Source organism: Abramis brama (genome assembly GCF_963993115.1).
Source record: "Abramis brama genome assembly, chromosome: 17".
In the NCBI taxonomy this organism is placed as follows: Eukaryota; Metazoa; Chordata; class Actinopteri; order Cypriniformes; family Leuciscidae; genus Abramis; species Abramis brama.
In genome coordinates this window covers 29941790-29962629 of record NC_139979.1, presented here as the reverse complement: position 1 = coordinate 29962629, position 20840 = coordinate 29941790, and the positions used below count along the sequence as shown (strand labels likewise).

General features: G+C 39.7%; 1 protein-coding gene across 1 annotated transcript in view; it reads right to left on the bottom strand.

Moving 5' to 3' along the window:
- Window positions 1-2528: 2528 nt before the first annotated feature.
- Window positions 2529-20840, bottom strand: part of adamts16 (ADAM metallopeptidase with thrombospondin type 1 motif, 16) — an 81673-nt gene continuing 63361 nt past the window's right edge. The window contains exons 19-23 of the mRNA XM_084088600.1: window positions 8866-9070; window positions 6366-6560; window positions 4870-5079; window positions 4637-4784; window positions 2529-3731 (exon numbers count right to left, since the gene is read on the bottom strand). Coding sequence (XP_083944726.1) covers window positions 3616-3731; window positions 4637-4784; window positions 4870-5079; window positions 6366-6560; window positions 8866-9070 — 874 coding nt within the window. The 3' untranslated portion in view covers window positions 2529-3615. The remainder of the gene's footprint in view (window positions 3732-4636; window positions 4785-4869; window positions 5080-6365; window positions 6561-8865; window positions 9071-20840) is intronic.

The following is a 20840-nucleotide window of genomic DNA, read 5'->3' as shown; positions in this document are numbered from 1 at the left end:
TCAGTGCGTTTAAGTCAATAATATTGCTGAATATTAAGTGTCCACAACTAAGAAAGCCAAAAGGTATAGTGGCAAGTAACCCAAACTCCATCGTATAACAAAAAAAGGAGACAAAAACCTTGGGAGAAATCAGGCTATAGTCGGTGGACCACTTCTCTGGCCAGACGAACGAGCATGGTGTGGTTTAATTCCAGGCTGCATCACAAGTCAGATTGTGTATTGATATCATTCAGAATATTTCATCCAGTTCCTTATGGTTGAGGACTGTGATACATCACACAGGCATATGGAGGGAGGAGAAGTTGAAGCTAGCCATAGCATCAGAGGACTTCTCATGATTTCTAGCTGACAAGGTCTTCACAGACGGTTTGTCTCTAAGGGTCATCTAGTTGTCATGGTCTCCGCTGACATTCAGGGCTGTTGTGGTTGTCTCTGGGTGCACATTCACCATCTGTTCTGGATACGGACCGGATCCATCTGACTGCGGTAACCTCAGGATAAGAATGACACAGATAGACTAATGTTAGCGTAGATGTCATTCCTCTTCCGAAGTAACAAGTACATCAAATGTAATGGGAAGTGTTCCTGGTTCCTATTGACCTAATTTATGCAGCATAAGGGATTTGAAATTATTGAAATGTAAAAGTGTGTTGTGTATGCCAGGTAAAGGAGATGGGTTGTAAATCTAGATTAAACTGACAGAGTGTGTCTGCCTCCCATACAACACTAGGAAGACTGTTCCAGAGTTTGTGGTCTAAATAGGAAGAGGATCTAATGCCCACAGTCGATTTTGAAATTGTAGGTATTATCAACCGGACAGATTTTTTTAAATCACAGTGGGCGTGAAGGACTATAATGCTATAAGTGCTGAGGAGCTAAACCATTCAGGGCTTTATAAGTAATTAGCAAGATTTTAAAATGTATGCATGTAAAATGTTCAATAGGAGCCAATGCAGTGTTGACAGAACCGGGCTAATATGGTCATACTTCCTGGTTCTAGTAAGAACTCGAGCTGCTGCGTTTTGGACCAGCTGGAGTTTGTTTATTAAGTGTGCAGGGCAACCACCCAGTAGAGCATTTAAATAATCTAGCATTGAACGCATTATCTAACTGTTTCGCATTTGTCAATGAAAGCACGTCATAATTTAGATATATTTGTAAGATGGAAAAATGTGATTTTCCAAATGTTAGAAATGTAGATTTCAAATGAAAGACTGCTATAAAAGATCACACCCTCCTAACTGACGACGAAGACTTGAAAGAGCAGCCATCAAGAGTTAAGGACAGTATACTAGGTTATTACATGCAGAGGTTTTTGTTCCAATAATTAAAACCTTGTTTGTCAGAATTTTTATATCAACTATGCATTCCGTTAGTTTTGTGAATTGGTATGTTTCATCAGACCGCAAAGAAATCTAGAGCTGAGTATCATCAGCATAACAGTGAAAACTAATGCCATGCTTCCTAATGATATCTCCCAAGGGTAGCATGCAACAGTCCTAGCTCTGAGCCTTGTGTTACTCCATACTGAACTTGTGATCGATATACCTCTTTTACTCATTTACTGCTACAAATTGATGACGGTCAGATAAGTACTGTACCAAAAATAGCCACCGGGTGACCCCATACTCCACTGAAATGTGTTTTGATGTGTTCTTTTCTTCTTTGTGATAATAATAAACAATAACTACATTTTAAATTCACAGAAGAAACTGTGAACATGATTGCGCATGCAGAACCTGCCACCACAATGATAGGGTGTTGCTATGCTGTTGCTATAGTGTGTTTAACATGTTGCTACGTGGTATGACACTCCCAGTTTCTGTAAATGGAAAAACAATTATAATCAAGTTTTAAGAACAGATTTTTTTTTTTTCAATGATCCTGTCAAGAATTAAGACCCCCTAACCACTGAGATATGGGGTTTTGAGTGCTTGATTTCTGGAAATGAGCATTTCCAGAATCATGAAAGTTGTTCCTTGTGGTTAAATTGTACTTATTTAACAACACTTTAAGTAAACTGAGATGTTTTTTGCAGACTATTCAAATAAACTTAAAAAAAAAAAAAAAAAAGTAACAGCACACCTCATGTCTGTAGCACAAACGGTGTGGTTTTATAGGTCCGATAGGTAGTGTTAATGGTTTGTGCCGATCACTAACCCTGCTCTTGAGTGATAGCAGCAGTTGCTCTTGCCCCAGCAGCTCCATATTCTGAACATTCATCTAAACTTTCAAAAGACTAAAACATGGCTTAAGTCTTACCGAATGTCTTGAGACATTAATAACATGAAGTGATGTATGTGTTTTCTGCTAAAGTCTTCACAGAGCTGTGCGTTATAAGTCGGTGAAAAGCTCACAAGTCATATTAGTTCCTGAACGCGCTCCAGTGGCCTCGTCTGACTCCATCTGGAAACAATAGCGCATATGAAGAACAAGAAAAAGCTCTGACTCAGCGTTAGCGAAGCCGGGTCACGAGCGATCTACATATCTGCTTCCTACGCCCAAGAGAGAAAGACAACACAGCCTCTAATGTGATGGCAATATGACACGTGCCACGTTTAATAAGGACTGCCATTTATAACAAATCCTCCGTCCACTCTTCAGAATAACATTCATTGTGGATGAGTGATTACATTCATCTACTGCTGTTGTACAACAAATGCAAATATTGTAAATGATGGAAGTAATTTGTGCGATGCAAAAACCCATATGTGAAATGCCGGAGCCTTTCATGTGCATTTCTCTTCATCAGACCAAGGACAGATTTAGAGTTCTTGGCAGTCGTGTGATTGCTAAAAACATCCCACGAAGAGAGCTGACTTCGTTAAATGCGACACTTCTTACAGTTCATTAAATTCATGCCCATTAGTTTAATTTGCATTTTGTTTTCCTCGAAAATAATAAACCCCAAATACGAAACAGTACTGTGAAAGCAAGATAAAACATACAAAAATACCAATTGTGCAACTATACCCAAAGTTAAACAGGAAAATAAAAGCAATATAAGACAATATTACAGCAGAATATCATTCTGGTATATTTCAGTATTGTTAATAAATAAGAAAATTAATATCAATCATACAAAAGCACTAATTCATTTTCATGTTAATTTAATACCTCTGTTATGTATCAGCTGCTCGGCTGCCATTAATATCAACATATAGCACCAAAAATGAATGTAGCTCTACTACATGACGCCATATTCTTTCTGCTGCCACCATAAAACGCATTAAGCCAGTTTATGTGTTTCACATGAGATTATGAAGCATGTTCATGAAAAAAACATAACACGTCCATGTATTTTGCAACACGGAATCAGTCTAGTCTGTATCTGGACGCAAAGCATTCTGATATTTTTTGTTCCTGATCATTTGAAGTTGTGTGAAAGGGGTCCTCACACCCTCAGTCGATGATGTCATTTCCTGCAGACACACTTGCAGTCTCGCCGTCATCAGCAGGCCGTGTCATTCTCCACTGAAGTTCCAGACAAACAAGCCACTTTGAGTCCTTAATAATGTCTTTGTTCAGTACATGTTCAACACAGCACTAGAGCGGGCATCACTCTGCTCCTGTGAGGGCTCAGAAGGTCACGTCAAACATCTAGAGCAGAAGTTCTCACGGCTTTGTGTGTGAGCAGGACTTGCAGCATTGCTTCCCATAGAACTTGTGGTTGCAAACGCCGTGCTGAGGCACCAGATAACACCAGTTGAAATGATCTTTACAGATCACATCTGCACAGGGAGACACTGATGTTACAATGTAGCAAGATAAATGTCTGATTCAGCCTAATAATGAATAATAAAAAATAAAAAAAACAGAATAGCCAATTCCAACAAGGTTTGTGTACATTTTGACTATTTCATTTTCCATTTGAAAAGGAATAACGAGAAAGGAAAAGACGTTCGGCCAATCGGGTGAAAGGGGCCGGCCACATGTGTAAAAAGGAGATATCGAGCCAAACTTTGTTAAAGGGTGAGTTCACCCAAAAATTGTCATCAATTACCCACCCTCATGTTGTTTCAAACCCTTAAGACTTTAGTCCAGAGCAGTTTAGTCCACATTTTCTGAAGACACTCGTTCGCTTTATATGATAAGATTTAATTTAGGCTTTTATTCACATATAAACATTAATAAGTGACCATAAACGTTCTTGCGGAAGCTCAGACGTGATGCGTAACGCGTGAGAATGAACCTCATTGGTTCTCAAACGTCAAGTGAACATGCTTGAGCCTTAGTTTATCATATCTGATCTGTGCATTGATGAATGTTTATATGTGAATAAAAGCCTAAATTAAATCTGTTCATCATATAAAGTGATCGGGTCTCTTCAGAAGATTTGGACTGAACCGCTCAATTCATATGGATTAGTTCCATTAGTTACTACGTCACCTTAAAATAAAGTTACTACAGGTTGTCTTTTTCTTTCACGTTCTTTCTTTCCAAATTTCCATCAGTAAATTAAACATTTTAATCACATTAACTACAAAAAATATCCTGATATTAATAAATTATTATTATAATTTACTGACATGCATAATAATATTATGCATAATAATAAAAATATTTGATTTTTTTAAACAACTTTTTCCTCAAAATAATTTGTATTGCATAACTCAAATAATAGCTCATGACAGACCTTTCTTCTCTGGCTGGGGGCAGAATGCAGTGTTACAGGCCTGGGACATCACTGGCTTCATCTGCAGGACACACCCAGAGGAGGGACGCCCATGAACAAGACACTGCACTGAGCGCACCTGAACCCCTCCACCACACGACACCGTGCACTGCAGACAAACACAAAACACGGAATGTCAAAATCAAGCATCCTACTCTTCCTGCTGAGCTCATGATATGTGGCTGAAGACCTGCCTGAGACCACGGTGAGGAGTACCAGTCTGGTCTGCTGTGAGGAGAGAGGACGGGACAGTCTGGCAGGACGCAGGTTCTCTGGAGCTCCATGGAGGGTTTGGGCACATTCTGACACTTTTTGGGTGACAGTTCTCTATATTTTCCTGCCACATCCTTCTCTGTGCACTTCACGACACGCAGCTGAAGCCCCTTTCCACATGACACCGAACACTGCAGAGAGAAAGAGAGAATATCACAGACCTCATTCAACCCAAACACACGTCTGTGCATTATAAAAGAGACTGAAGCAGTAACCTGTCCTTTTCCTTGTGTAAAAGAACTGTGCTTAATTGTACTGCATGTGCACTTGTAGTGTACTTAAAATCTTACAAATATATATATTTAAAAAAAACTATAATATAATATTAATGAAAAATAAAAGGCCACTTAAATTAACTTAAAGAGTGTATACTTTTATAAAAAAAAAATCTTAACACAAACTTAAAATTAAACGTTTTACTTTAAATTACATTTTAAATCATGTTTAAATTATCTTTTGGTAACACTTTATTTGAATGTGTCCTTGTTACTACACGTTAAATTTATTTACTATAGTAATAACTATAAATGCTACTAAACCTAAACCAAACCCTAATCCTACCCTAACCCGGTAGTAAGTACATGCAGTTAATTAATATTACTCAGTACTTAAATGTATAATTACACTGTAGCAGAGACACATTATAATTAAGTGTAACACATTATTTAAAGGTGCCTTAGTTAAAGTGTGATTATACATTTATGTACTGAGTAATATCAATTAACAGGTACACTGTTAAAAATCTCAAATCAATATTTAGTTTATTTCTTTCACAGGCTTTTTGAGTTTTATTTTTTGTCATTTCATATACATTGGACTAATCAATTTGATAAACACAGTAAATACATTTTAGTTTAGTAAAATCAAAAAAATATACTGATTGTAGGGTTAGGGTTTTGTTTAAGGTTAGTACAACAATAAGCATTAATTTGATTGCAGTAAATATTCATTTAAGTGTCCGAAAACATTCAGTTAACACTTAAGTATAATCCTTTGAAGTATATTGTTTCGTATAAGTACCTGTATTTATTTTTTTATAAAGTTTGATAAAGTGTTTTTTTTTTTCACAAGGGTTATCAGATGCTTTTACCCAAAGGGACTTAAAGTACTCATATTACAAGGACAATATATTTGGAGCAGAGCAGGGTTAAAGGAACAGTTCACCCCAAAATTGTATTATGTCATAATTAATTAATATATCAGAAAACCAGACATGAGGGTGAGCAAATAATGAAAATGTCACTCTGAGTGAACTATTCCTTTAAATGTCTGCCTCATAAGTGTAAAAGTTCAGGCATCACCCCTGGGGCTTGAACTCAAAACCATTTGGTTAACACATTAAATATAGGCTTTATCACTGCTCCACATCACCCCACTCTATCACAATGCAGTGCAAGTCTCCTGCTGAGGGTTTTACCGTTTGCCAGGTGGAGACGAACCACTGGGCCTTGCGTTGTTTGTGGCAGCGTTTGATCATGCAGGTCTCTTGGCTGCTGGGTTTGGGCAGAGCGGCACATGAAGCGTCCGGCAGCACGCGGGTGTAAGAACTGGAGTCACTGCTCACACACGCCACCGCTCTCTTCATCACTCCCTTGCCACATTTACGAGAACACTGGGAAAAAGATTCATCCATAATGTAAGACAATGTTCCTCAGTGAAGATTTAACTGTAGAATTAAAGGTGTTGTTTTATGTTCTGCTGGCTGGTGATGCAGCATTGCACAAAGTTAAAGTGCTCAGTTACGGATGCAATTGTCAAAATGCACTATTCACAGCAAGCCATGTTGACCCTTCTGAGGTAACCCACTTTTATGTTTTTAATTAGGCTACTGATAGGAACTCGAGTCTTTCATTTAAAACTCTGAAAAAGGTGTTAAATTATTCATTTAAAAAAATTTAAATGAGGGAAAAACAACAACTTCTTGAAGCTCAAATAGTAGAGCATGGCAATGCCAAGATCATGGGTCCGATTCTAAGCAAAATTCACATGCATGATCTTAAAAAAACATTTCTTCTAATAAAAGCATCTGCAAAATGCATAAATGTTTATACCTTCTGAGTGTCAGGGGTTGTGTGTATAGAAAAATCCAAAGAATAAATGATAATATAAGACTTTATTAAGAGACTAATAAAACCAAGAAGAGTCCCCAAGAAAGCGCATCCTTGCACTGTAACCATAGTCCAGCCTAAGAGGGAGAGAGGGGGCTCTGTAGGAGGATGAGTAGCAGGCAGAGGAAGACACCAAGGAGACGACGGCCAGAGAGGAGACGGTGGTGGGAGGAGCCAGGGCGAAGGCAGAAGAAACAAGAGCAGAGACAGGAGGAGCAGGAGGATGACCCAGAGCCATGACAGGATGAAGACCCATGGAGGGGCCGATGGAGGGAGGAGCCATAGTCGAGCCTTGATAGACAGGCTGGGCGGAACCAGGGAGATGACTGACTGAGGTGGAGACTGTGAAGGTGGAGACCCAGGCAGAGCCGAAGACCCAGGACGACACAGGGCCACGGTGGAGCTGCAGGCGGGCGTGACCGATGTGGAGGCGTGGGCTTGGCAGACCAGGGTAGAAACAGTGGGAGTGATGACAATGGTGGAACTGGAGGGAAGGAGGAGCCCGCCGAAGCCAGAGAGGTGGAGGGACGAGGTGCTACTGCTGACTTGAAAGTCTGAGGCGGAGCCAGAGTGACAATGGACCAACGTGGAGCCAGAGGGACGAGGGAGCCCGGCGGTGCCTGAGGGAAGGCAGTAGACGATGGCGCCGGGGGAGCGTCGAAACCAAGGCAAAGCCGACAGGCCGGAGGGCAGAGGTGGAGTCTGGGGCCCAGAGGCTAGAGGTGGAGATGAGGGATCCACAGGCCAAGGTGGAGCTGATGACAGAGAAGCCCTGGATCACGAAGACTAGGTGTTGGACAAAGAAGACAACTTGGAGCTGGGCCCAACCAGCAATTACTTGGAGCTGGGCTCAACCATTGGCAACTTGGAACTGGCCATATCCAGCGATGAGTGAGACGACTTGGAACTGGATGGGAACAGTTGTGACCGAAGACCAGAGATTACCTCATCTAGCTCACAAAATAACAGTTCCGTTGAGACCCAGCATTGTGTATGCACCAAAGCCTTGGGAGTGTGGGTGAGGCTCCAATTCATTCCCTTCAAACTCCATTAAAATGCCCTCCGTGATGCATGTTGTTGTCGGCTTGCACACCTGTACAGACTTTGTGTTGGGCTTGGGTTCTGGGACGAAAACAGCTGGCTCGATCTTCGTGGCGGGCTCAGCTTCAATTCAGCGGTGGGCTCTGGCTCTGTCTCCATTGCAAATGGGTCTAGCATTTTCCTTGTCAGCGAGGCTGATGGGAAAAGGTGAGTCACACTGCACCAGCACCTACTCAACATACTCAGTCCTCCTCAATCCTTGAGGGAGTGATCCCTCTGTTCCAGCAGGAGGAGGTGGACAGCGGGGATATCCATGTTAATATTCGCCAATAAATCTTGTCTTTTTGAGTGTAAAGTAAAATACAAATATGATGCGTGATGCAGATCGAGATTATCGAGAATGATAATACAAGACTGCAATAAATACACCGTATTTGTATACTCCGTACACACATTCCACATCACAGAGCATTGAAACTTTGCAGGCATGCTCATGACCCTAAATGAGAAATAGTCACACAACTACAAGAAAAAATCCTAGGTTAACCAGTTTTTCTGACAACTCAAAAATGTCTTCGGGTCAAACTGACCCTGAAAATAATAGCTTTTATTTGAAGAAAATTCTTTAATATTTCACACAATATTTACCATTAGCTTAGCAATTTTTTGTTATGTAGAGCATTTGTCACTTTACATAGGAAGGTTGTTGCCTATGTAGACATATGATGCATTGCTGATTGCCACAGAGTTGTGTGAGTGATCACTAACCTGAGACCAGGGTCCAGTGCTCCAGACCGGTGGGCAGGTGTGTGTGTTGCAGGTCTGTCTGCGAGACGGCGGTGGTTGTGCACACTGATCATCAGTCACTGTGTCCACCAGATCAGGGCCTGTTTTCTGAAGACAGCGCACCTGTCTGATCTGCTCTCCAGATCCACAGCTGCGACTGCACACACCCCAGTCCTCCACACTCCAGCTGTGGTACACAACAGCACGCACAAGATATTTTTATAAGTTCTTTACATCTAGAAAGAGTTATTTGTCGATACAAAGAATCACTAATATTTATCATATGTGCTGAGTTCAACCCAAGCTTTCCCAGAGCATTCCTTTTCCACTGAGGCAAAGGCAATGAAGTACTAGTGTACTGCATACTACATGCTGCTCAGTTATACTGAATATTGTATATGGCTTACTATTTAAAATAAAATAAAATGGCAAATCAAACACATTATGATAAGCATTTAAACAGTATTCTGGGTCATATTTGCTATTCAATACATTTTTATGTCCCCATCATACAAACTGTCCCCATCATACAAACAATATATATGAAGAGTTCAGATGCAAAAGCCTCTAAGTGCCATCTGAAATTTTCTTCTAGAATGATCATTTTTTATCAAGCTCGTATATTTAAGTTCAGTAATTTCACTTAAATGGCAATGAAAATGACCTATTAATTGCCATTTAAGTGAAATTACTGAACTTAAATATACGAGCTTGATAAAAATGACCATTCTAGAAGAAATTTTCAGATGGCACTTAGAGGCTTTCAACAGTTTTTCTAACCCTAATTGATGGAGTGTGTATAGCTTTTCATTTCTTAAACAACCATGTAGGAAGACACATCATGGCCATATTCCAGGATGACAATGTCAAGATTCATCAGGCTCAGATTGTGAAAGAATGGTTGTGAGGGAGCATGAGGAATCATTTTTACATATGAATCGGCACCTCTGAGTCCAGACCTTATATTCACTGAAAGTCTTTGGGATGTGCTTGGAGGAGACTTCACAGAGTGCTGGACTCTTGCATTGCCAATACAAAATCTTGACCAAAAATGAATGCACCTCTTGATGGAAATAACATCACAACATTTATTTTCATCAAGAGGTGATAATGCAAGAGTCAAGCACTCTGTAAAGTCTGCTCCAGCACATCCCAAATTATAGTTTTTATCCCTAGTTATATTATAGTTAATTATAGTTTAGGTTTAATTCACAATAACAAACTAGCCAAAAAGGAGATGATAAAAACTGTGGTTCATTCGTCACATTGAAAATAAAAGGTTGAGTGCATTGCGTTGTGGGATACAGTATTCTGTACATAGAGAAATATAGATTGGTAGTATGCTATTCTGAACGTACCCATTGAATGTGGCTACAGTGTCCTTTCCCACAAGCCTCAGCTCTGGTTAGGCGAGTTGTATCACTGAGACACCTTGATTATCAAGAGCAGATGGTTTGTTGACTTTCAGCAAAACCAACCAGTCAAAACATCAGCTCATCAGTTGTCCCCGAATTCCCCAAACAACCTCAAATCCCCCGTCCTAAATGTTATTTCTCATAGCAGAGCACATCATCTGACTGGAATGCTGCAACAGCTCTGATGAATGTAATTGCTGCAGTGACCCGATCTGCTTTCATCTTAAAAGAGCACTGGAGATGTTCAACACGGTATGACATCCTCAGTTTCTGCTCTTTAAAATACATATGATATTTATATGGTGGAATCAGACATTTGACCTACTTTAAAAGGTAAATTTGGCAATGCCTTGGCTGGACGGTTGTAGTAATTAAAGGAACTTAATAATAAATCATAGGGAATATGTGGTCTTGTGCCTCTGTTGCCATAAACCTACTTGTGTGAATTTATTAATTATGAGCTGGATTAAACATTCACACAGCTATGATTTCACCAGGGTTCAGCTTTCACCGTTTGCGATTTGAGCCGTAATGCACACGGTACAGTTGGCACTCTTTGGGGGAAGTCGTCTGGCAAAGGAGACTTTAGTTATTTGTACCATAAATATGACCGAACAGGGACATTATATTATATTATGGCATTATATATCTATCAGTTTTATTCCATGTAAATACAAATGTTAAAAATGAACAACGTTATTTCAAAACATCACAGAAGAACAGATGCTCTGTGTGGAAGAAGACAACATTAACCTTCTACCTCGAGTGATGTCAGGCTCTAAATGTGAACCTCCACCTATTTCCATGATGTAATGGCTTCTCCATGACACTTCTGGCACTGAGGACATAAGATCAAATAATGTAGCACCCTAAAATACTTCATAAGTGTGTCTGTGCATGCTGTCTACATAAAGGTGATGACATACAACTGACTACTTATGTAATAGCAGTGTAAGTATCTGAAGTCAGTGAGACAAACATTTATATCACAATATTCTTAAATTTTTGGTTGATTATGTGACCATATCGATTTTTGGACGCTTAAAGGGATAGTTCACCCAAAAATGAAATTTCGGTCATCATTTATTCACCCTCAAGTTGTTCCAAACCTGTATGATTTTTTTTTCTCCTCTGTTGAACACAAAGGAAGATTTTGAAGAATATGGGTAGGCAAACAGTTGATGGGCCCAATTGACTTCCATAGTATGGAAAAAATTAAGAAATTCATACAGGTTTGATGATGACAGAACTATCCCTTTAAATCAGGGAATGTCATTTATTAGATAAAAAAGTTCATTAAACTTAAAGGGGTGGTTCCTAACTTTAGTTAGTGTGTAATGTTGCTGTTTGAGCATAAACAACACCTGCAAAGTTCCAACGCTCAAAGTTCAAATCAAAGGAAGATATTTGCTTTTAAAGAAATAGTTTTTTAAGGACTACAACAAACGGCTGGTAGGGACTCCACAAGCTTCCTCCCGGGTTAGTGACATCACCAACCCTAGAATTTACATAAACCCCGCCCCGATTTATAGATTATCATGACAGAATATGCTAATCAATGACAAGAAGATAGTTAACTCCACATTAGCTGCGTAAATTCTTCAACTAACCATACAGAAATGTCCTGTTGCTTTCTACATGTTGTCACTTCTTCTTGAGTCTCTCCATCATTGTCTGACTCTGTTTTGAACATAAAAGGCTAAAAGTTTTAGAAATTTTCAGTGCGCATCTGTGTGAGGTAAAAGGACACAAGCTATTGTAGCTCCGCCCCCTGTGCCGGGAGCAGCAGCTCATTTGCATTTAAAGGGACAGACACAAAAACGGCGCGCTTTTGCTCACCCTAAAGAAGTGACAATTTTAACATGCTATATAAAAATATCTGAGGGGTATTTTGAGCCAAAACTTTACATACAGACTCTGGGGACATCAGATACTTATTTTACATCTTGTGAAAAGGGAATTATACCACCCCTTTAAGTGAAGTTCAAATAAATGTTCCAAGTATACTTTATGTGTTATGTACAGTATACTAAAATCAAAGTTCTAGTAGTCTATACTTGTATGCATACTATTTAAATATTATTGGGACTAAATTTGCCATATAAAAAACAAAAAAAGTTTGTACTACTGTACAAAAAAAAAGAAATAATTTTAACAATAGAAAACAGTACTAAATGAGTTTACATCAAGTTTTAAACTTACAAGTTGTCACAACCCCTGCTCAAGACTGTTTCATGTTTCTGTTTTGTTCCTGTTTAGCTTGTAGTTAGTTTGTAGTTTTCTCTGTTTATTAGCTTCATTGATTGTATCCCAGGTGTATCTTGTCACGGTTGTTTGCCCTTTTATCCCTGTCTGTATTTAAGTCCATGTGTTTCCCTTGTTCAGGGTCTAGTGTCATCCCGTTTAGGCAGTTTATTGGTGTGTTCCAGTCATAGACAGTATAAGAAGTGGACAGAGCCATCTCATTGGATCTCAATTGAGACAAGTGAAGCCCATTTTTAGCGATTTCTTAGCACTTCCTTTCCTGACGCGCAGACTCAAACCGAGCAAAGCGTTACACGGACCACGTGAGCAACCCGTCTGTCTTCTAGTAGCTGTGCCAAGAGAAATCTGAATCATTCCCTTCCGAATCTTGCAGACACGGAGAGTGTGAGTAGGAATTGTCCATGAGCTTTGAGCATAAGCAACTTTTGCTAGGTATTCTGATTAATTATATTGTCATTTTGCCTCCACGTCCCCCCGATTTCCCGCGAGCTTCTCCTCCCGTCCATACGGTAATCTCTCTACTGTGCGACAGAGAGACGCGTGGTTATGACGCAATCGTTAGCCTACTTTTACAAAAACTGCTTCTACGGGGCCATAACATAAGCTACAAGGTAATGGAGCATTTTATACATTGTCGTGTTTCTTTAGAAATAAATAATGGACAAATGGAGTCTTCAAACGCCTCAAATGTAAAGTTATTCGCTGTCAAAGTGACGCCAAAATGAATGGGAGTCAATGGGATGCTAACTGCAGGTGAAGTTCTGCTACAAGATGGTGGCACGCGGCCGGCTTCAACTTCCGGTCGACTTCCTTCCCGCCTGGTTCCAGTTCTGTTTTGGGTTTATAGTTTTCCCTGTTTTGAGCATTTTACCTGTTCCTCGTGTTTTGTTCTTTACACCATAAATTAAATGCATAGTAATCTACATCTCTGGCTAAATCGACAGCCTCAGTTCTAGCCCCAGGTTGTGTTTAATGTGTAGCCTGTATACGTGTCCTTCATGTCAACAGTGCGATTATGTGCTGAGTCTGCAAGGTTTTTAACCTTGGCCTCTTGTAAACCCAAAGAGTTCAAGCCAAACAAACAGGACATCAGATAAACGTGAGGCAATAAATGGTGTTTACAGAGGCCAGTTAATGAGGTAGAAAAACACTGACACACAGAGAAGACCCCCAGTAAAACATAATTTTAACAGTACTGCTCAATCTTGCCTGAAACACCTGTTAGAGTGACATCATGATGGAATAGACAGCAAATATTGGCAGTGCTGTGTTCTTGGACAGCCAAGTGTCTCCCAACCCCCAGAACCTACTCTGTGAGAGCAAATGTTTAAGCTACACAACCCCCCCCCCCCAAATATATATACATTTAAAGTATATATATTTTAAATACATACGTTTCAACAGAAATTGTTTACATACAACAGCAGCCAGTCACTGTACACTGAAATAGTAACCTAAAAATGATAACATCTAAATTAACTAGTTTTATTCAAGTAAAAATGATTTAACATCACTGTATAAACCTAAATACATTAATATGTACCAACAAAATTCATTTTAATTGGTTAAATCAGGTAGAAATGGCTCTTTATGGTGACATTTGCAGGTTTCAATTCAAATGTATTAGACAGTCATACTGGTTTTGGATGTCTTCACTTCATGTTCTCTCACTCAGGGCAAAACGCCCAGGAAGACTCAATGTTTGGACGGATTGATTTACAGGACCAAGTCAGCACTTTCTGGGAAAACTGACATAAGAGGACATAAGAGGACACTAGAGCTCTGACTAGAAGAACACCTCTGTGCAGGGCAGCCGATTTTATCAGATGCATCCAGAGATAGACCAGTCGACTTAATTGGCTCAAGCACTATACAAACACCCAACACTGCTTTCTTTGGAAGCACTAAGAAGCCAAGCATTATCATTGTTTTCTTTCTCGTTTTCTTGTGATCTTGACATAACAAAAGCTTTTTTCTTGTGATCTCAACATAATAAACTGCTGTTTTATCATGATCTTGAGTATAGACATAAACACCTGACCCCGTTGACAGCTGAATAAAGTACTCAACAAAGTTTAATAGCACATATACTCAGCAACAGAAGCCAACAAACACCACTAAATGTGAACATGACTAGACAAAAACTGTACACAGGGGTACAACTATAGCGAACTAAACAAGGTAATTAATAGAACACAGCTGGAACAAATGAACTAATAATGGCGTGACCATAGCAACTAAAGAGTGGTGGGAAATCAAACAAAGGAAGGCATGAACTGAAGAAATACAAACGAAAAGTCCTTGAACTGAATACACTGAACATAATGGTGACAATTAGGAGCACTGTACTTTGGCTATAGATTAATAACGATTTAATGAAAAGTAAAATACAAAAACAGAGAATAAATAAAGCAGTAATTGATGTCATCAAATCATATAGAAAAAAACATAATGGGTAAATAAAATATTAACTCTGAAAACAGAACGAAAAAATAAAAAAATAAATTGTTATTATTATTATTCATTATTTTATTATTATATAAAAATTATAATTGATCATGAGAAAACTATTTTGTTACGTTGAGATCACGAGAAAATAAACACTTGTGTCAAGATCACAAGAAAATAAGCTGATATCACGAGAAAAAAAAGAAAAAAATGCATGGTCCCTTAGGCTTTCCGTAGCTCTCTGATGAACAACCACTGAAGAAATGTGAAAGATGCTTGATTATGCACTGCCAGGATGCTATAGGGTAGGGGTACTCAAGTTCAGAGGCCATAAAATGCAAAGGGCCACAAATTACAACTTGGTATAACATATATACTGTTATGTTCTGTTTTGGTTTTGTTTTCACTCTGTTTGCTCTGTTCCAGTTTGCCTGTGATCATAATTAGTTCACTTGGTTACTCATTCACTCTCTAGCTTGTTTCTATGGTTAATCATTGATTATTAGATTCTGTTCACCTGTGTTCATCTAGTTGCCTTTGTTTGTTCCTGTTGTCAGTTCTCGTTAACGTGTTAAGTCTGGTTTGTGTTATCTCCTATGAATTCCTTGTATTCGGAGTGATTTTTGATCGTCTAATAAAGACTATTTGAGTATTTCTCCTACATTGTGCACGACCAGCATAAATGTGACAGAAGAACCGACCTTACAGAAATGGACTTACCGGCCATCCAGCTGGTCTATTTAGAACAAAATCAGCACACACACAAGGACCACCCAAGAGACTTACATTTGGCATGCCTTACGAACTTTACACCAGACTCAGCGAGCAATCGAAGGCATGCCTGCCTGGTGTTGGTCCTCGAGAGGCATTTGCTGAGTTTGTGGATTGGGTGCTGGTAAACTGCGGGTCTGCATTCACCATCTGTATCGAGAAGGACGTCACACATTCCCTGTCCACATTCCCGCCATTGAGAGTGAGCTGCAGCTGGCCTCAGCAAATATCCTTGGTTCTCCCGTTCCTGCTGTCTTTCCAGAAATCCCACCTAGCCTCCCTCTCCCGCCTACTCTTCCAAAGCCAGCCAGTCCATCGGCCCTGCCTCCGCTGGTTCCCATCAGGTCCTCAGCTCCTCCCTGGTTTGCTCCACTATGCTGCGTGGATACGCCTCGGGTCTTCCGGTCACCAGCTCCTCCTAGTCAAGAGGATCCCCTGACTCTGCCTCCAGCCTCCGAGCACATCACTCCACCTCGGCTTGTCGACCTGTCAGCTTCACATTCGCTCCTCCCTCCCTTTGGCTCCACCTGGGACTATCGTCCTTACGGCTCCACTTGGCTCCCTAGTCCCTCCGGCTATGCTATTGAATATATCTCTTCACAATTTAAATAAGTTTTGTTTTTCATGCTGCTAAGGGGACCATGGGCCACTTAAACACTGCAAAGCAGAGTCCTGCATGGGCCCTGTTTGGAAAACCCTCACCCGCAGTACTTAACAGAACATCCGACCCATTATCCGACATTAAAACAAATTTATTTCTGTACGCGACCCAAACTACACCCGCATTAAAATGCAGATCTCTCTCTCCTGAAACTCTGCAGTCTATAGGTGACTGCTGGTCCTCTTAGCAGTGCAAAAAATAAAACTTTTATTCAAATTGTGAATAGATTATATACAGACGCTGAGCAAAGAGCGATCCCTATAAAAAAAATCAGTAATCACTGAAGCTTTCAATTACTTAAATTCAGCGTGACTATATATATTGCTGCAAAATGCTGTAAATAGAAAGCTTTGACATCTTCAGAGCGTGAACACAAATATGCACAGGACCGTTGCAAGCAGCTGCCTATCAGTGTGTACCGAATTGAGTCGAAATAGTCTTAGCTATTTTCCCAGCAGTCAACCCATGTCAATTGATTCAATATTAACGGTTCGCCCAGGTGCAGGACTCTGCCTCAAAGTGTCAGGAGTGTCAACTGCATTTAAATGATGCAAACATAAAGTCACTCTAAATACTTTTGAGTGAAAATAATAATACAAATACATTCATATTTAGCATGACGCTGGCCACAAAATGAATGGCGACAGGCTGGCTGTTGATTACCCCTGCTATAGGGTATTATGGGTGTTGCCAGTTGCTAAGGTTTTCAGAGCATTGCTATGAAGATTCTAGGGTGGTTGCCAACTGGAGCTTGCACTTTTCATCCTTTGTCAATGATTTCATAAATTGGAGAAGCTGTCTGAGAGCGAGGTCTGTCTCTAAAGCCATCAACACTTGCTGATATGTTGTTCGATACTTTTGCTGACAGTAGAGCAGTGCGTCCATCATCACCAACGAGTTACTGAAAACACGGGCAGGACAGATCCGTTCTCCAGCTGTCGTAGACAAGTCCATATAGATCTGTAATCTGTGTGTGTGTAACGTAGCAAGACAGGTCGCTAGTCTAAACACATTCAATATCTAAGACGATCCAAACTCAGAGGTCTTGACCTTCTCGACTGCATAGTACAATTAAACTTAGGATACCTTTTTGAAACACAACTTTTGTAACCCAGTGACTCATTTAAGTCATCAAAAAAGATTGATGCAAACTAAATGTTAATTTATTGTTGAGTCAAAATATCAGTTTTTTGGTTGTAGCCCTAGTATTTTTATGCTCAAAAGGTTCATAACAAGTTGTAAAAATGGCAAACCTCATAAAAATGTAAAAAATAAATGTTTGATTATCAACATTTTCCGAAGGTTCGCTGACTATTTGATGAAAAACACCTATTCATGTAATGGGCTCAAAACACGCAGGATGACATGTGATTACACGTCCTGCATTAGCCCGTTTCCTCTGAGCTTTAACGTGTCACTCTTCCACAGGCTTAAAGCTGGTCCAGTCTGGTTCTCATCATTCCCAGGAGACCAAAACCCTCACAGTAATCCTGCAGAAAGCGCTCTCATCCTTCGAAACCCCTCGTTTTTCAGCAGGTTAAGCATGAACGTCACCCTCAGCATGAGAGTGTTTCTCCAGCGTCTCCTGAAGACCTATGAGCTCACTGCATATTCAATATCCTCCATCATAAATCACTGCATTAGCCATATTACTGTACATGTCGAGACAGAGATGGATATTTCTAATTTGCATTGTGTCAGCTCAAATTGTGTCAGAACAAGTTGTTGCGCAATCATGTGGAATAAATAATAACAGTTCTGACATCTGAATATCAAACATCACGAAAAGCCATAGAAGCAACAACAACAAACATAAACAAACCTACAGAATGCAACACAGTCTCTCATGTGTCTCTGGTGATCAGCATCACAGTCTTGTTTCAGAGCTGTTTCTTGGATCTGCCTGTCACGAATTGTCATATCCAATGACCTTCTTGTGTTAGACTATGATTGACCAGATTTGGTCCTGATTGGGGTCAGGGTTATGAGGTCAGCTTTGTCACTGTCCCAGGAATAGATGAACGGTGATGCCAAAATCTGAGTAATGTATGGTACACCCTGGACAGGAACCCAGACATGCCAGTTGTTCAATGTGACCCTTCACCCCGTGGCTCAAACGTCCTACCGCACCCAGACCAAGCTGCCAGACACCCATCAGTGGACCAATTCATCTGAACAATGTTTACTAGGCAATGCCTTTCTTTGTCAGGCATCAAATCAGCTTTGAGTTCATGCAAATGATGGATGAAGTGTGTTCTCACACGGAACTGGGGAAATGAACTGTTTGTTTCAATCACTAAACTCAAGTCTAGAGCTGGAGAGACACGTAGGTTCATGGGATGCAGGGTCTGCTCTAGGTGAATGTGTTAAAGTGCAGCTTTATGTCTAATGTTTTCCCTCTTTATTACTGAAAAAGCTGGAACCTTTTACCAATGGAAATCAGAAAAGCTCCTTCAAAGGCATCTCAAGATAACTTTACATGTTAACTTCTGATTTAGTATCTGTCTATTCAATGCTTTTATCTTCCATAATAATTCTTTGTCTTTGAATTAATTAGAGGTGTGCCGATCGACTTTCGATTTTCTGCATGCTCAACCCAGACCGGTGACCGGTCGGTCAGTCTCATGTCCGATTCCAAGCCAGCGGCGCAGGCAATAATGTCACAGTCGCGCTCACACTCACAGTCGCGCTCACACTCACAGCCGCATGTAAACATATCGTTGGCTAGGAAGTTCTTCACTGTGAGTGAACACACAAAGTTCGCAATTTGTAATACTTGTAAGGCCAAAGTAAACCGTGGGGGAACCACCATGAAAAAGTTCCGAACAACAAACCTAATTGTCAAAAATATTGATATTTTGATATGTATCGATACTGAAATATCTGAAATGGTTCCAATACACCTTTACTGTAATATCGCCACACCGATACCAGCTGCTTGTTCTCACTCTCTCTTCTCTCCGACGGCGAATTGAGACACACTCACTTCCTCTCACTCACTCGTCTCGCACATAATTTTAATAATTCCTGCAAGTTTCGCGTTCATACCAAAAAAGCGCGCACATAAAGTCACCTCTCACACAGTTTGTAAATCGTGGCTTACTGTGCTTAAACAGTCAAATACACAGAATTATGTCAAAATGCCTGTCTTGGTGAGTATTCAGTTAAACACAGTCAGTTTTGGAACATAAATAGTTGAGAAAGATAACGCATGTTGTGTGACAGTATATTGGATCCGTACATAAACTCTTAAAGTGACAGCAGTCTAATATTCCTGCTGCAGTCTGTCATGTCAATCAAGCAGTCAATCAAAGAACAACAGACAAAGAAAATTACTATCTGCTTTTGACTAAATAACATTTGTAACTTTAATTGTATGCATTAATCTGTATTAAAATTTTTCAAAGAAGATTATCTAGTGTTATTTCACATTTGATTACTTTCATTTCTGTAATATTTCTGTAATATATTTGTAATATTTCTGAATATACTGTTGAACCCACCTGAAAAGCCATGCTTATTTCTATTCTACTGCATTAATTTGTGCTCTTCTTTGCAATTTGTTTATTTTTTCTTATTTTATTACTGACTTTTTACTTGGCAAAAATCGGTATTGGCAGGTCACACTTACAAAAAAATCGGAAATGGGAATCGGCCAAGAAAATTGCAATCGGTGCATCAATGCTGAAAATGTAGCTTTTCATTACAGGAATAAATTACATTTAAAGTCCCCCTGTTGTGAAAATCAAGCTTTGAATGTTGTTTATATGTCTATGTGGTGCTTTTAATATGCTTTAAGACAAACCATGTGCAAATTCATAAGTCAACACCATTGCAGAGTATTTTCTCCTTAAAACTGCAGTGAACCGAAGACAGTCTCAAAAACACGGTTTGAATTCGCTAGTGTTTCGACAACATATGATCATCAACGAGTGGATCTCTGAGCTGACGTGAGTGATTGGAGGCGGGGCTAATTTGCATATTCATAGAGCTGCATACTAAATGAGGCAAGGTTGTAGAGTTACATTCAAGCTATTTTAAGGCATGAAGAATTGTTTAGGGGATACAATTATTGACAACAGGGGGACTTTAAAAACTGTTAATTTAAAGGGATAGTTCACCCAAACATGAAAATTGTGTCATCATTTACTCACCCTCAAGTTGTTCCAAACCTCTATGAGTTTCTTTCTTCTGCTAAACACAAAAGAAGATATTTTGAAGAATGTTGGGAACCAGACAGTTGACAGTAGCCATTGACTTCTGAATACTATGGTAGTCTATGGCTACTGTCAACTGTCAAAAGTGCAGGATAATTATGTTCTTAAAGAGATAAATATCTTCCTTTGTGTTCAACTGAAGAAACACATTTATAAAGGTTTGGGACAGAATTCAAATTT